The sequence below is a fragment of the Amblyomma maculatum genome, chromosome 6 (assembly GCF_055883805.1).
Source record: "Amblyomma maculatum isolate TAMU_Amacu chromosome 6, ASM5588380v1, whole genome shotgun sequence".
In the NCBI taxonomy this organism is placed as follows: domain Eukaryota; kingdom Metazoa; phylum Arthropoda; class Arachnida; order Ixodida; family Ixodidae; genus Amblyomma; species Amblyomma maculatum.
The window spans coordinates 853,316-869,930 of record NC_139349.1 but is presented as its reverse complement, the minus strand read 5'-3'; the positions used below and the strand labels follow the sequence as shown (position 1 = coordinate 869,930).

Genomic DNA, 16,615 nt, shown 5'->3' with positions numbered 1-16,615 from the left:
CAATACATCGGGGGAAAAGGGGAAACGATCGTCACAGTGCCCGGAGCCAGCGGCATGTTAGCTTTGCCACAGAACAGCGAAGCTAAAGGAAAAGAGAGAGTCGCAGAGCGAATTGCACTGACGACAAGTTTAAACGACTTGTGCGCGGGCACCACCTGGTGTTTATTTATTAATACTTTTTTTTTTTTTAGGATTACACAAGGGTTTTTGTTTTTAGATTTAAGCTGGTTTTCAAGATTTTTAGAAGCAGTGGTTAGTTTGTTTTACTTTTTATTCAATTTATTGTTGTCAGGCTATTAGTGTAGATTGATGCATGGTGTCTAAAATGTGCTTATAAACTGTTTATGCTACATCGCGTATACGAAGGCATAATTTCGTTCACCACAGGTGGACACTCACGTTCACGCTGCATCATGCATGAATCAGAAGCACCTGCTTCGCTTCATCAAGAAGATGATGAAAATGCATTCTGAGGACCATGTCTTCAAGCATGGAGACAAGCTAATGACCCTCGAAGAGGTGAGTCGCACACCTGTCATACCGCTTGGTGCATTTTTGACACTTGCCGCAGCACGTCTCTGGATCAGCTGTCTTCTCTGTCAGTTTATTTGTGGTTACATGTGCATGCTTTGCACTGAGTGACTGAAGAAAGTTTTGTTGCCTACCAGTTTTTAGGCACAAATGTTGTAAATTTAAGCATGTTATTTGCTTTATTAAGGCTTCCTTGGCGTTTTTGAGTGGCTCCAGCTGGTAGTAGCAGTAATGATCGGGGCTCCGAAATATGTAAGTTCCAGAAAAAAATTTCTGCATTCAAACTATAGCTGAGACCTTGAACAATGGAGAGCATACTTTTTGTTATTTAATCAGTTTTCCTGTACAGCTTACGCCAAGTGGTGCTAGTATTTTACCAGCTGTTACTTTGTATTGCCTTGATGGTGGCGTACTTTGAAAGGTTGTTCAGAAACAACGACCCATGTAAGCGTTAAATGGCATTTAAATGTTGTGTTATGGATAGAGTGGTGTATATATATAGTATAGTAGTAGAGTGGTGTAACAATATATAGTATAAATTAAGTGGGGTGTCTTTGTACAGAAGCATATACAAATTGCCATTGCTATTGCAGGTCAGGCGTGGTCATCTTGTTGCCCATTCCATTGGGATCCATATTTGGCATGTTGGCTGCCATGCATGGTCCTGCTTCTTCCTGTAGTGTACACAGTGTGCTCTGGTTTCCAGATTTCCATGCACCGCTTATGCCTTGCATGAGATGCTGTTCGCTGCACAGACAGGTCCACATATTTAGACTTATATAGAGGCCTTGCGACATAAAACTGATTGTAATACCTTCCACTCTTTTTTTTTTTTTTGTATCAGTGGCCATCTCATGCCTGAAGCTTGAAGAAGGTAACTTTGCTTCAAACTTCTGTGTTGCCTAATTAGTAATTGCCTTACATGAAGCAAACGAGTTAACGAAAGCAAAGGTTGAAAGTCTGCTTTTTGGCATATTTTAATGTTCTTTCCCAGTGCTCGTCGCTCATGCCCTAGCCATGGCTGAACATTCAAATAAATAATCCTGAATAAAAGCCTACATTAGGAATTCTTAAGATGCACTACTTATAGGAGAATTGGAGGATATTTCTGATAATACTTTTCACTTAAAAGTTGGATATTGCAGAAATGGCATTTAGAGTTTTTCTTACTTGGTTTTCAGCTGTCATTATAATGGAGAGCTAGAGTTAAAATACTGAAACCATTTTACATTACAGTGTCATTTTCCTCAATTTTTGTGTGGTTGTTTTGGCATTCGCTTAGAAGGGCATACTTAGTTTCAATGTTTGTAAAAGGTACCCTGAAAAATGTTAGAAGCTTCACAGGTGAACACATGTTGTAATACATGGTCATGAGTTTCTTGGCAGAATGCGAAACTTAGCTGAGAATGTAAAGTGTGTGCAGAACACTCTGATATCCTTTTTTTTTTCTGCTCCTATGTTGAGGACACACTCTTGTCAGTTTCATGGTCATGCCTTTTCAAATAACTTTGACCACTGTGCTGAAATTTGTCATAAGTTTTGTCCTGTGCCAACCAGATAAACATGTGCTTTTGCGATTGTAGCCGACCGACTTTTTACTTCATTTTTTTTACTTCATTCACTGACTGTCACGCACCCTATAGGAATCTGTACATGTTCACGACCGATATTTCGGACTCTGTGGAGTCCGAAAGTTCGATATTTTTCGGACCAAAACAGGCGTCAGTGATACTACGGAGATCGTTTTTCGCTGTGATATAAATATAATTGGGCATCGCTATCACAATCAACCGTGTTTTTTTTTTTTTTTTTTTTTCGGCCGTGAAAGGTGCCAAAGAACGCGCGATCGCATTCGAATTGAGACAGGTGCAGCATTCGCCATGGCTTCGACGACGCGGCCACCCGCGTAGTCGCGGCCGGAAATTTGGGTAGTGGGCTGGAAGTGCATTAAGACACTCTCATTCAGTTCGCTTTCTTCCCGTCTGTTCCATTTCGGGCTCCTCGCGACCGTCGTTCCCATAGAAACTATGTTACTGTTTCGCGCAGCATGTGCGTTAGTTCACATCACTTCCAGCCATGTTATGTACTGTCTCATGAGATGAAGCGGTTGGGACATGTTGAAAGCATGACTCAGGCAGAGATAGTCTATTTAGCGATAGCAAAGCGCGATCCGCTTCCACGGAGCTCCACTGCAATCGCTGTGAGGGAGTCACGTGATTCCTGGCGGCGCGTGAGCCCGCCGCCAGCTTAGAGCTCGGGCAGTGGCAGCCTGCCATAGGGATCACACTATCCTCTGCGCACGGAAGCAGATCATGATAAAGGATCGCGCTTTGCTATACGTCTATTATCGGATTACAAACAAAACCTAAAGAGCTATGAAGTTCGCCATTTTTAAAGCAGATTTTTTGCAGAAAACTTTTTTTTTTCAAGTTCGCCGATTTTTCTAGGCTGTTCAATTATTCGGACCATTTCCTCGGTCCCGCCGAGTCCGAAAAAGCGGTCAGGACATGGGTGTGCTGCTCACATTTATTTCAATGCAGCTGCTTAATCCAGTCACCAGGCAGAGGTCATGGTATGGGGAAACGTTAGTGCCCTATCCTCTGGTAAGACTACTCTTCCCAAGAACACGCATCCCATAATATTTTGATCTCAATGGTGCACATATTCTTATTTGCAGGGAAACGGAAACAACCAATTGAAAGCGTTCATCTTTCGTGTCCGTTTTCGAACTTTATGGTGGAAGGCAGAGTAGAAACCTATGCTCTGAATTCAGGAAAATGGGGAGAGTGAAGCTGGCTTGCTGGCTGGCGGAAAATGCAGGGAAGGGGGGGTGTGCTTAAGAGCAATAAGAAGGATATTCAAACAATGTATTCTGGCACTATGGTAAACAGAGGGGGAAACTCTCCATCTGCTGGTATGTAGTTTTTATTTGTGAAACTCTTGTTCAAAACACTTGTTGAAGGTTCCCAGCGCACTTTCTATGTTTACCAAAAGGTATGCGACGGCCGTCATGCAAATAGAATCTAAAAAAAATATATATTAATTTGGAACAAGAAAATTAAGAAAATGCTATGGGGAAGTTTTAGGTTACCATTTGTAAAATGATACCAACATGGAGCTGGATAGCTGAAAAAAATTGTCATGAAGGAAGTCTCCTATTTCGCCTCGTGACATACACTACCATACAACACATGGGTATCATGTCAATTCACACCGTCAAGAGTTCTTGGCAAATTAGAGGAAATAAGAAACCACTTGACCAATCAGTCAGGCATGGCTTTTGTTAATGTATTTGTAATAAACAGATGGTGGCATCCCTGCCATTTGGAAAGAATACATGTGATCCTAAGAGCTTGTGCTTGGCTTGCATTTTTGAAGTTTCTGTGCACAGCGCCTTCAGGCCAGCCGGCAGAGCGGCATGCGAGGCAGTCTCCTATCTTGGCAGCACTACAGTGTTTCACGTGAAGTGACAAACCAGCCGTAGCCAAAAATTCCACTTGACCAGGCACAGTTACTGGAATTAGTGATTGGCCTCGCTTATGTGTGTTCTGCTAATATGTAATTTTTTTTTTTTAGCTTATTAAAGCTCTGCACTTGATAAAATTAAACACTTGTATCTCAGCGTTTTTCAGTCTCCAATCTCTAAATGTGGCTAGTATTCTTTCTATTTCCCTTCAATGTCTGTTTATCAAGGGACTCCACATTAGTTTCAGCTACCTCTGCACTTTCTTGAAACCCATTAGCATGTGAGTGTGCATTCCTGTTGGTGCATCCTTCAGGTTCCTTTAGCTCAGAAGCATTTGTTGCTGTGGTATTCAAAATGGAGCAGTAATCATTGCCCATGAAGTGACACGCAGCAACAAACAAAGCATGTGCAGCCTCATTTCGTTTGTGTCTTTTGTTTTGTTCCTACTTTATTCTGATGGTGCACTTTTTTTTTCTTCACTAGGAATTTGCCTCGGCCCACATTTTGATATTGCTACCTCATTTTGTTGCTGTATTGCGATTCACACCTTTCCATTAAAGGTTGCACGGATAACGCTGTCTTCTTCTCTCTTTTTTTTTTTTTTTCGTTGGCGTGATAGGTTTGGCGTATGGAGTGGGTGTATGCAAAACAGGTAATTTTACAGTTGTCTGACTAGTAAGGACAACCTTTTTGTAACGGTTGCACCTGTTTTTTTATGGTGCTTTGTGGATACCAAGATATTTTGTGCACCAAATGAAGTAATAGTACTCCACTTATGGCTAGAAAGATTGCTAAGAGCTGATATCTTTGAAGCCACTTTTGTAGCAAACAATGCTTGTAAAGTTTCATTTTGTGTTTCTTGTAGCTTATATATAAAATCTATCTTTGCTATGTCTAACTGTGGATGTCACAATTTGGCATGTTGCATGAAGTTTATGCTGAAATGTCTATTTAAAATTTTTTAGACAAACACACCTGCACAGAAAGGTGCTTTGCACAAAGGAGGGTGTATCAACTGTCTCTTAGCTGTCTTTTGAAACGATAACGCTGTGCTAGTTGACTAAAAAGGCACCACAAAGCATGTGTTAAAGAATGGTGCTGTGTTATCGTACACCAAAAGTGTTTGTTCGGTGTGTTTGCCTAGTCACTTGCATTTTATACATGTCGCCAAATTGTGTAGTGTTTACACTGCAGAGAACTGAGCATTTTAGCTATACATTTCACTTTGTGCTTTCGTTCTGATAAACATGGTTATAAGCTTTTTGTAAAGGTGGGGAATAAATAATATCATTAAGTAATTAATAAATGTATTGGAGATTTAACAGTGCACTCAGTATACGTGTGGCCTGTAAAATTACAGGCTACACAGTCATCAATTATGTTATTGAGCACAGCTTCTCGAGCTTAGCTTGAATAATTCCGCACTACTTTTTGGCTTATTTAAATGTATGCTTGCTAAAACACAGAGGCCCTAACTGTAGCTCAGATAATTGTATACCATCTAAGTTCTTCCTGACCTATCTTGTAATTGATTGTATTAATAAGATTTAGTTTTATCACTAAAGCTGCTCTTGTGATGCTCTTTTTTTTTTTATTCACAATATAGCTTTTCATTTGGCACACTTTATTAGGCCTATTCAGTGCATGCATTGTAGGTGACCTCCATTTAGTTAACCTGTTTGTTTCATTTAGTGCCTACTTTTTGTTTTCTAACTGTTTACGTAAGGTTATTCTTTAAGCATTGCTAATTTCAGCTTCAATGTTCATATCTCCTTCATAGTTCCTTCCCATCCCAACATCCCTGTAGTATCTGGTTTTTTGAGTGGGTTTTATTGAATTTGAAGGCGTAACTTGTCTGCTTTTTGTTATAACTGCGAGTGGGATCGTGTAGTGTGCATACACCCATGCTGTTATCAGAAAGGCAGAGTAACATCGTTTTCTGTTGATCTCCTTATTTAGTTTTTGACACCTTTCTTTATCTTCCTCTTTAGTATGGCTGTTTCAGCCGTGGCTTTGATCAGGAATTTGATGATGGAAAGGTGTGTATCCATGCTACAGATTTTTCCTTGTGGAATTAAGTGGCCCATACCGCCTGCTTTGCTTGGTTTGGTTTAGGTTCTCTGTTCTTTTTGTGTTTGTTCTTCTCTTCTTGAATGCGTGAAGGCTCTTCTTACCTGTGGGTTGCACCAGCCTTGGACAGGTTGCGTGTGCACAAAATTGACAGGTGCTCCTTTGCTTGAACCTAATGATGCCATTTAATGTTGGTCACTTTTAAGGTTGGTGTTGCATTTTAAATTTGTTAGCCTTGGAATGCTTCAACTGAATGGAAGAACAAGGCTTGTTGAAATTATATTTGGCTTTGAATTCAAAGCTGACTGGAATTTGTATGTAGAAGCTGTGTGTATATTGAAGGGATAGTGCATAAGGGTTTTTTTTCTTAAGGTTAGATCCAGCAGCTTTGCAGTTAGTGTTCTTGTAGTTTATCATGCTAGCAGGTGCAGGAAAAGCTCATTTTTTGAGTCTATTGACAAGCTTACAAACAGCGCGGCACAGACAGTCATGTGGGAAAGAAGCGCTGAATTCCACATGGTGTCGCAGAGAGGGAGAAGGGAGTGGAGGAGCAGGCGAGGCCAGTCATAGCAACGGCAGCTTTTAAGTGATAGGCAGATAGCACTACTGAAGGTGGCGTTTTCTTACCGGTTTTTGCCCTCTTATAGCAGATACTTGTGGCTTGCACACTGCGCACTCCCTCGTTGCATTAGACTGCTGACAGAGTTGCTTCCTTTTCCTAATGTCAATAACCATGCCTCACTAATTGATGGAGTTTTGAGGAAATACGTGTTTGTGCTGCTTCATTCTATTCACCTGGAATACCACGGCATTACTTATTTTAAATCACAAAATAGCTCATTTCTCTGTTGTCGTTCTATAACTTTAGCATACTTTTTTGCTCACTTAATTTTCTTTTTCGATAATTCTGCCTTGCAACTGAGCTCAGGTAAATCGAAATAGGATGTTGCTAGTAGGTTGAATACAGTGGCTGTCAACTGATATCTACCTCATTTCTTTTTTTTTGTTCATTGAAAGAAAAGCTTCTGTGCATGCATGGTAAAGCTATGAAAAACTGTCCACTGGTTCTAAATCTAGGCAAACACATCACCAACACAGTAAAACTCCTGTATACTACTCAAAATACACTTTGATGCATTTTGAAGTTTTTTTTATAATTCCATGGAGAACATTGAAGATATAAGCTTTCCCCCTTTTTCCCTTTAGATTTTTGGCCATTTGCTGTATTTAAAAAATCACTGACATGCTCATTTATCGTCGAAATTTTCTGCTAAAACATTTTTGCCGAAGTTCAGTATTATTGATACAAAGCACAAAAAATGAACCGTAAGCATTCATAATAGGAAGGAACATACTGATTTCAGAATGCGCTTTGCTTGCTTTTCAATGAGGCGCTTTCATTGCTCTTGAGACCTTCGTCGCAGTCGTTGGTTGCAGAAGTTTTTCACGAAAGTTTTCACTTGCTTTGGGTAGACGTTTCAGTGTAATATTTTTTCTGCGTTATATTTGGAGTCATTTAAAAGATGGTACATGGCAGGTTCCAGTTTTTCTATGCCGCTTGATTGGAGTTCATTATTAAGTGCCAACAAGAAGAAGCACTCAACTATGCTAGCCACGTGATTCAAAACAAGTGGTTTCAACAAGCAATGTTCTAAAGACCACGTTTCTTTTGTTCTTTATTTTGCAATGCTTTTGATAAAGCAATTTCATTAGGGGATGTCGGCATTGCTGCATTGTCGGAATCGACATAGTCTGTGCTACTGATATCTGGGCCACATGTGCAGATAAGATAACTCATTTGGCTTCTTGTCCTTGGCTGGGGGAACCCATAATGCTAATGTTGTGCTAACGTTGTTCGTCATGCTAAAAGTTTTGCCATCACTGTGATTGGGCTGTTTGGAGTGGCAGAATTGAACAGTGGGCCACACGGTGTCCTTTCCACTGACCGTCGAGTGTTGTTTGTGAGCAGGTGGCTTTGGCACTTAAGTTTTGTTAGTCGCCTACATTCATTTGAAGTCAGTGGTGATGCGGTCTCAGACATAAAAAGCTCGTATTAGTCACCTATGGAGAGTTTCGCCTGCTAGGTTGTATGCTTGGGGCTAACAGTCCTGTGACCTGCCTACCACTTGACCGAATCTCGCTATTCGTTGATTTTTCTGGTGGTGTCTGCTTCTGTTTGTATTACTGTTTTATTTGTTGTGATTTTTGTTTAAACGCTTCTTTTTTTTCTTTTTTTTTTCTTGAAACTGATCCATAGCAGCACATTTTAGTGAGGAGACAAACAGACACAACACTAAATAGCATAGTCACGCAGACATTGTGCATACTTCCAAAATTGTGTGCTTGGCACGGCCTCGTCGAATGAGGTAAAAGGCCTGTGCTTCAGCTGATGAGCAGCGACGGCAGAGGATACAATCACAGATTCTGCATAAGCTATTGAGACTCAGCCCCTGGTCTGTGTCTCTCCTGTCACGCGCGTTTTCTTGGGCTAAATTTCACTTCGTACCTGTGCCAACTAGGCTTTCAACACACCTTGCTGATGTCACATGCATCTAGCAAAGTGCCAGCCAGCCAGCCACTTCCTCCCCCTACTTGTTTTTGTTTTGATACCCATGCAAATTCTACTGTTAGCACATCGGTTATAAATGCCTCACATTTTGCATCTGACACTATGTGGCTCTTTCATGCTATTTCAGAGGACAGTCATGTTGAAGCAGCACTTGTGACATTGTTTTTTCTCGTCACATTTTGCGGTGGTTTAATGTGATCGAAATTACGTACCTTAATTGCAGGCGACCTTGCTATGGGAAAAAGGATTCTTCTGCCACTCTGTGCATCTTGATCTCATTGTTGGCTCTTTTACACCAACAGAGCGTGTAGCCATATGCCACATGTCATCATTGTAGTATACGAAGAGCCTTACATTTGTTTCGCCCTATTCATGTTTGGTTTTGCTGTTGCATGACCCAGTGGGTTGTTTTTGTATCTGTGTGTTTATTCGTGTGGTGCATGCCTGTCCTTGCTTCTGCAACCAGCCAATCGACCAGCTGGCTGCTTTAATGCTTCGTTGTACTGTGGCTGTCTTCTCGTGAGCTGGATTGTCGCAGTTAATTTGTTTTTTTACTTCGTTTTCCTTCCGACATCCAGGTTTTCAGTGCCATGAATGTAACAGCCTACGATTTAAGTGTCGACATGCTGGACGTTCATGCGGTGAGTAAAATGCCTTGTGTCTTCATGAAGACTTTTCAAAAAAGTCATAAAAATGGTTGAAACAGTGATAAGTGTGATCACTCCCTATGAACACTGCTCTCTCGAGCTGAATAATGTTTGATTGAATTCAGATGCAGGGAGCCGAGCCTGGATAAATTTTTTGTCGCGTCAAAGTAGTTTTCTAGGTCAGTGTGATTGATGCTTTTTTGTTTATTTGAAGCATATAGTAATTTTCTTCAAGTAATTTGAAAGGGAACATTTTGAATGCAATAAAATCTTATTTAATTTGACCCCCCATTAATTCTGAATTTTCGATGATTTGAACTAGAAGTGCAGTCTCAGCCAGCGCCCATGTAAGTTTATAACTGCAGACTGCCATCAATTCCGACATGGGCGAACTTGCTCCAGTTAAATCAAATGAAGGATCGCATCATCGAGGTACGACCCACGCAGCCTGTGGTGACTGGAAGGGACTTCGCTGAATCTGAATTGGGTCCACGCACTCTGTGCTCGCTATGGTAGGCAGAAGTTTCTAATTTCCAAATTGTAGCTGAGTCGCCTAGTTTCGGTCACACAGAAGCTATGCTCAGTCGGATAGTTTTCTCAAAATGCGATGCAGCTGTTTTATGAAGAAGCACCACTGCTATTGTGTCGCTCTGTGAAAAGGATAGCTGAGACGTTTACGATTTTTGTGCACACCTTCAATTTTCCCAACATTGTGCACAAAGCAAAGGACGAAACAGGGAAAAACCCTTTACTTCCCCTTCAAACCCCTTCTTACTTGGTTTCCACCTAAATTGCAGACAACCGTTATACTTGTGCTCATTAAGTAAAATTGTCGTGATGCAAATGGTTTTCGGCAGTTTTTTTGCACTCTCGTTCAATAATTTAAACTGTTGGTTAATTCGAATATTTTTCCCCAGTCTCTTGAAGGTGAAATTAATGAGAGTTTATGGTAGTCCAGGCACGTGAAAGACAGCACAAATTGAAGGGCCCCCGCCTCAGTGGTACAGTGGTAAGACGCCCAACTACTGTGCCGGAGTTCCCGGATTTGATCCCGACCGCCGGTGGGAGAAGCGCCTGTGCTGTGCGATGTCAGTGCAGGTTAAAGATCCCCAGGTGGTCTAAATTACTCTGTAGCCTTCCACTACGGCACCTCTTTCTCTCTTTCCGCTTTCACTCCCACCTTCGTCCCTCCCTCTATGGTGTGGTCAGGTGTCCACAGAAACAAGCGTGACAGATACTGCGCCTTTTCCTTAATATGAACCAATTATTATTATTATTATTATTATTGAGTTGAAGGGACACCTATAAAGCAGAACCAATGTCTTTGTTGGGTATGAGAAGTGCTTGAGGACCACCGACTGCTGCTCTTCATTGTGATTGCATCATTGCACAGCTGTTGATATCAAGCCACAACTCTATGGTCACGTGCTGGGCACATGCACCACGCACCCAGCACCAACCTATGGCAGGTATTGAAAAGGGGGCATCCTTCTTTGTCTGCCTCGTGCTAGCTGCCTCTCATGCTCGGCTGTCGCGCTTGAGCTAGGAATTTTATGCCGTGAAGAGCGGCATATGTTGTCTGCTAGGACTAGTTTCGCAGATGTCCAGGGAGCCGCACGTCCTCCTAACAATCCTCGCTGCTGTGCTGTTCAGGCAGCATTGGTAGAGGGGGCGCAGACACTAGGCGGGTCTGGAAGCTTGTCTTGGGGCTGCTCGTGCCTGCTGCCGCGCTCATACGCAGACCGGCCTCAGCATTTGCACGGGTCCACACACCTAGGGTGTATTGCTCTGCAAATACTCGGAAAACTAAGTTCAAATTGAATACTTACTATTTGGACTACCGAAAATCTGTGTACTGTGAGTCAGGCTTGGCACCTGTGCAAGAGGCAGCGGGGCTGTATGTTGGTTGGTCAAGGGGGTAGTAGAACGCATTGAGGCAAAGAATGCCACGGAAAGGCTTCATTAGAAATTTTGCAGTGTACAGGTTCTCGGCTTCTTTGTGCAGTCTTAATTTCCTGTTAGGCAACTGTTAGACAACTGTGCGTTGTTTAATGTTCCAAAATGCTGCGCAGTTTGTGTGTGACTTAAATCTCTGAGGGAAATCTTTATTGCTTGCAGCTTCTGCGCTGAAATAATTTGGCTCACGTCGCTGTAAACACATCTAGCAAGTTACTCTCCAATTTTGTGAAGTGAAAAGAAAGCGCAGAGGTTATTTTGGCATTAATTGGAATCATTCTTTTTTTTTCTTCTTTTTTTTCGCACCCAGGACCGAAACACGTTTCACCGCTTCGACAAGTTCAACACCAAGTACAACCCTGTCGGCGAGAGCAGGTTGCGAGAAATATTCCTCAAGACCGACAACTACATTGGCGGCCAGTACTTTGCGGAAATACTAAAGGTTTGTTGGCAGATTCTTCAGTGTAAGCGATCATGCTCTTTAACTTGCAAGGGATTTATTGTTCCTGCTTCTATACAGAGAAATAATGTCACGCATGTTCACTGCAAGCAGAGGACGAGCATCACGTGTGCTTTTTCGTCTTTATTTTTTTGCGTGCTCAGGTTCACTTTGATAATTAAAGGCATTTTACGAGGTCATGTTTATAATTGTTCTCATACTTTCTGCTCCTTCACTATCACGAAAATAGAAGCATCGGGGGCAGCTGCATTCTTTGTCTTAAGCTCAGCACATGATAGAACAGATTATTTGCAACAGCAGAAGTCAGTGTTTGGTAATTGTGCCACCTTTGTTCAGTTCTTAGCAGTACGAGAGATGTCATCTGTGGCGAAGTTTGTGTGGGCTGTACGTCCCTATGAGGAGCAGCCTGAAAATGTGTCAACGTACGCTTACTGGCGTCAAGCAAATGGAAAGAGGAAGGTCTGGCGTAAATGAAGGAAGTTATTTTGATGGGAATGCAGGCTTCGGAGTTGTTATTAGGAAAGTGGGAGGCCTTCAAATTAAGATACTGTTTTGTTTGCTGATTACTTACCTGGGAGGCTAACAAAAAGGGCTCATGTGAACTAAGGACGAACAGAGAGCACAGCAAGCTATGGAAAGGAAAATTATAGGTGTGACATTCTGACCCTGGAAGATAGCACTGTGAGAGAGTGAAGAAACACGAATTGGATCATGTCCTAGCCAAGATAAAGAGGAAGTGGACACAAGCAAGGCATGTAAATACAGAGAGGAAGAGATAACCAGTGGTCTGCTAGCTTAGCGAATTTCACGAGAACTTAAACGGACACTGATGACAGCTCTAGCACAAGTTTTTATGTTAGTGAAATTCAATAGTATGTCATTTCGTAACTTTGTTATCACTTGTCTAGCAGCGAAAGACTTATTTATTGACTTCAGAAGGATTTTTCCCCATCACCTTGACGCAAACTCAGTTTTCCCCCATTACATAGACTAGGAAAATGGTGCAAACCACGACATACATAAGTACAGACTCTGTGATTGCTCGTTTGCGGCATGTGGCAAGCAATGCACTGTAGCAGCGGCCGAAATTAAAGCTACCACTGGCCGGAGCCTTCGCTTCGTTCGCACCAGCCATCGATCCTGCTCCCGAGCTTGACAGTGATATTCTCACGTCGAACTGCACTTTGGCCACCTTGGTCCCCACAGAGTGTATGATGCCTCCCAGCGTTAAGGGAGCCCGGCTGGCAGGTTATCAAGAATGTCTGAGCACCGACTTGGTCACAGTGTTGGCAGTATGCAAAGGTATAGGTGTGACATCACCAAGCCACCATCACGAGTGACGAGTAATGACTGCTACGTACGCTTGTTTTTAGATTATAAATAGCAATCGATGAACCATGCATTGTGGCAGAAAATGAAGAAAAGGGTGAACATAGGGCCCCTTTCATGCAGTTTCTTTCATTTCCTTTACTGTTTTGTTTCTTAAAATGAACAAATTGAGCTGCCCTTCGTTGAACGCTTCTTCGGGTGTTCACATTGTAAGTGGCTTACTCGAAAGTTGCAACTGTCGCCACTTAGCAAGGCGTATGTGAAGGTGCAGTACTTGTTATGCCAGAGATTGATGCACCAGATAGCTCTGTGCATGCATACTGTGACGTCGACAAAACAGCAAACATAGAGAAATAATAGAAATTTCTTGAGATGCACTGGCCGATGCCTATTGTAGATGCAGGACATCGATGAACCTGACAGCCAGCCAAAAGATTCAGCATGCTTAGAGGCAATCTTTTAACAGAGATGGCAAATTCAGTGCTTGGGAAAATAACATATATCTGTAAAAGAGTGCAGTTACTCTAAAAAAGGGGGAAGCATTGCTGCTGCTGGCATGACACAAAGCTTGAGCTCTTGGGTAGAACACTGAAGGGCTGGTTCATTTCAAACCCTCCTCGGTGCACTTAATTTTTCTCATTTTGTTTTTTAATGTTCTTATTATTGATTTGAATCAGAATGTGTTGTGGCAGCAGTACCTGCATTTCTTTTCTCACTCTTTTTTACCTTGTAAGAACTTTGTTTTCGGTAAGCTTGGTGTTTTTGTGATTAGAAACTTGTTTTCTGGTAATACAAGCCAACTTCATTTTTCTCGTCAGTGTCCCTTTAAACGCATCAGTAGTCAGCAGAAAGTCGGATGGGATTATGTAGTTTGCAGGGCTGGGATGGCAGTGGCTGGCACAGGACAGAGTGAAGAAGATCACTAGAAGAGGCGTTAGTTGAGCATAGAACATAGTTAGTCACAGTATGATGAAGGTAAAGATTTCCTTGAAGACAGAAGTGAGCTGGTTGTGTTGAGGTGACCGAAGGGTCCCTGCGGTGTTTCATACCTTCCTTTTGCACCTCAGGAGGTGATGAGTGACCTGGAAGAGAGCAAGTACCAGAATGCTGAGCTGCGGCTCTCTATCTACGGCCGGTCGCGCAATGAGTGGGACAAGTTGGCCAAGTGGGCTGTCAGGAACACCATGTACTCGGACAACGTCCGCTGGCTCGTCCAGGTGCCCCGACTCTAGTGAGTGACTCTAGAGAGTGCTGCTGAGTATAGGGACCTGTGCTAAAGCCTCACCAGTTTGAGAGTTTTATTTGAGGCGCAAACAGGTTCCCTGAGGATGTTTGCTGGTAGCAGGTGCATCAGTTTCAAGCTTGCTTTCTTGATCTTTTACAATTATTTGATGAAAAGCTGCCATCAGGAGATTTTTTTCTGCTTTATCCGATATACATATTTTGAAATGCAAATGTATCTGTTACTTTGTTAGCACAACGCGAATGCAAGGATGTCATTGTTGACATACGGTCATGATCTACGTAATAGAAGCATGAGTTAAGCTGCCTTGTGATCCGCAGTGTAGTTTGGTTTAGTTTGTTTGTGGGATTGAATGTCCCAAAGCAACTCAGGCGATGGGAAACGCCTTGGTGGAGGGCTGCAGAAATTGCAACCACCTGGGGTTCTTTAACGTGCACTGACATATCACAGCCTTGCTTTTCGTCTATGTCGAAAAGCGGTCGCCACGGCCGGGATTCGGTCCTGCATCCTTAGGCATAGTAGTCGAACGCCCTAACCACTGCACCACCACGGCAGGGCTCAGTGTAGTTATGGCTGCTTTAGAACTTCCTTTTTAGCCGTTGCATATAATGACAGGCACATGCTAATCGAGTCTGGTTTGGTAAGGAACTAGTACTCCATAAGCAGACACCGAATGGATGTTGTTTAATGGAAGCAGAATATCACAGGAACAGGACTATCACATCAGCGAGTATGTTGTAACAAGGTCATGTAATTGCATTTTCTCTGCAATTTTAATTAAGGTCATGTTTTTATGGTAACAGTGATTGCAATAAAATAGTCAGGCTCAGTGTGCAGCGTTTGTTTCATCATCCAAGCAATATGCATAAATCTTACCTCACTTGCTGGCCACTTGCCCTACAGTGAAAGTAAGAGTGATATGGTGCTGAATAATTAATGAAGCAAAGGAAGGTTATGCTCACATAGTTTGTTCGACCTTCTTGAAAGAAGGCTTTATATGGGAAGCCTAAGGCGGCCACTTTCTTATTGATTCAAACATTACATTGACGTTTTATTTTTACCACTTACACTAAGTCTGCACCGGAGCTCACTTCAGCTCAAGTATGTAAAACAAGCTTGAAGTAAAAGTTTTTAACATAGTTTAAGAGCCACTAAGAAGTTGATTGGATATCCATCTCTTGTTTAGGGCAGTATTTAACTCTGAAAGCTATAGTTAACACTACCCTACAGTTAAGGGCCAGTAAGATATTTTTATGGCAAACAGGCAAAATTTCACAAATTCATTTACACTATGCCCGACTGGGTTGGTTTGAATAGCTCATACTTGTCATTTTGTCTGAACATGAGCGTCTGTTGAGGCTTTTTGTGTCAAGGGCTTGATGAAGCTGCTCTGTCAGTGTGGGTAGCTTGAAATGTAGCAACTCTTAAACCAGGGCTCTATATCTCTGTTGGGCGCTTGTACAATAGGGTTGCTTATGACTGTTACTGTATGCTAACAAGTATGTATGAGATAATATATGAACAGATTGAGAAATTAATCATTAGGTGAATGGCGAAGGGCTTGTACACGAACAAGGAACCGCAAGGGTAGCCGCAGGCAGGTGCTATTAGTGCTGTTGCATCAGACCCTTAAAGGCAGAACTTAAGTGTCGCCCCAATTTTTATTTTGCATGTTCTGCAAAAGTGATTCAATGGTGTAGCTTAGCTTCAGCAGCATATTGCATAAATTTAACTGTTTGTATGTGCATATAAGCATACGCATGAAAGGAAATTGTAATCAGCGTCTTGTCTCCATCCTCAGTGATGTGTTCAAGTCCAACAACATCGTGAGCAACTTTGAGCAAATCCTGGAGAACATCTTCCTACCTCTCTTTGAGGTCACCAACAACCCCAGCAGCCACCCAGAGCTCCACCAGTTCCTGCAATATGTGAGTTCCCTCTCAGAAGCAGCTTTGGCCTGCCACCTTCGTTCAGCCCCTTTCTTACTTAGGGTGGCCTTCATGGCCTACAGTACCGGTTTGCTAAGACGAGATAGGAAGAAAATACTGTAACATAATGATAATGCATTAATTCTTCTTTCTTATCTAAAGGTCAGTCAGATAAAACAATTATAGCAGACTCCTACAAAGATGAACAAAATGAGTTCATTTGTTTGATTGCCCATAGGATTCGGTGTAAAAATCATCTACTTAAGAGGAGCTGTTTACACATGTCCTTTGGTTATGAGATGACCAACGTTCTTAGATAACAGGCAGTTGAGAAACTGCTCGTTACGAAGCAGGCCAAGGGAACTGCCGGTCTGGCGCCTGCGAATCCCAAAACGACCGCAGCACCACTTTCCCCC

At 42.3% G+C, this 16,615-nt stretch overlaps 1 protein-coding gene across 6 annotated transcripts in view; it reads left to right on the top strand.

Moving 5' to 3' along the window:
• AMPdeam (AMP deaminase) overlaps positions 1 to 16,615 on the top strand; it is a 127,759-nt gene that overhangs the window by 90,598 nt on the left and 20,546 nt on the right. For 4 of the 6 annotated variants that reach the window (XM_084605895.1, XM_084605898.1, XM_084605900.1 and 1 more), the window contains 7 exons: positions 388 to 519; positions 4,617 to 4,649; positions 5,989 to 6,036; positions 9,215 to 9,277; positions 11,550 to 11,681; positions 14,096 to 14,259; positions 16,073 to 16,199. In XM_084605895.1, coding sequence (XP_084462021.1) covers positions 388 to 519; positions 4,617 to 4,649; positions 5,989 to 6,036; positions 9,215 to 9,277; positions 11,550 to 11,681; positions 14,096 to 14,259; positions 16,073 to 16,199 — 699 coding nt within the window. The remainder of the gene's footprint in view (positions 1 to 387; positions 520 to 4,616; positions 4,650 to 5,988; positions 6,037 to 9,214; positions 9,278 to 11,549; positions 11,682 to 14,095; positions 14,260 to 16,072; positions 16,200 to 16,615) is intronic. The other 2 variants (XM_084605897.1, XM_084605899.1) reach the window with 2 other exon arrangements.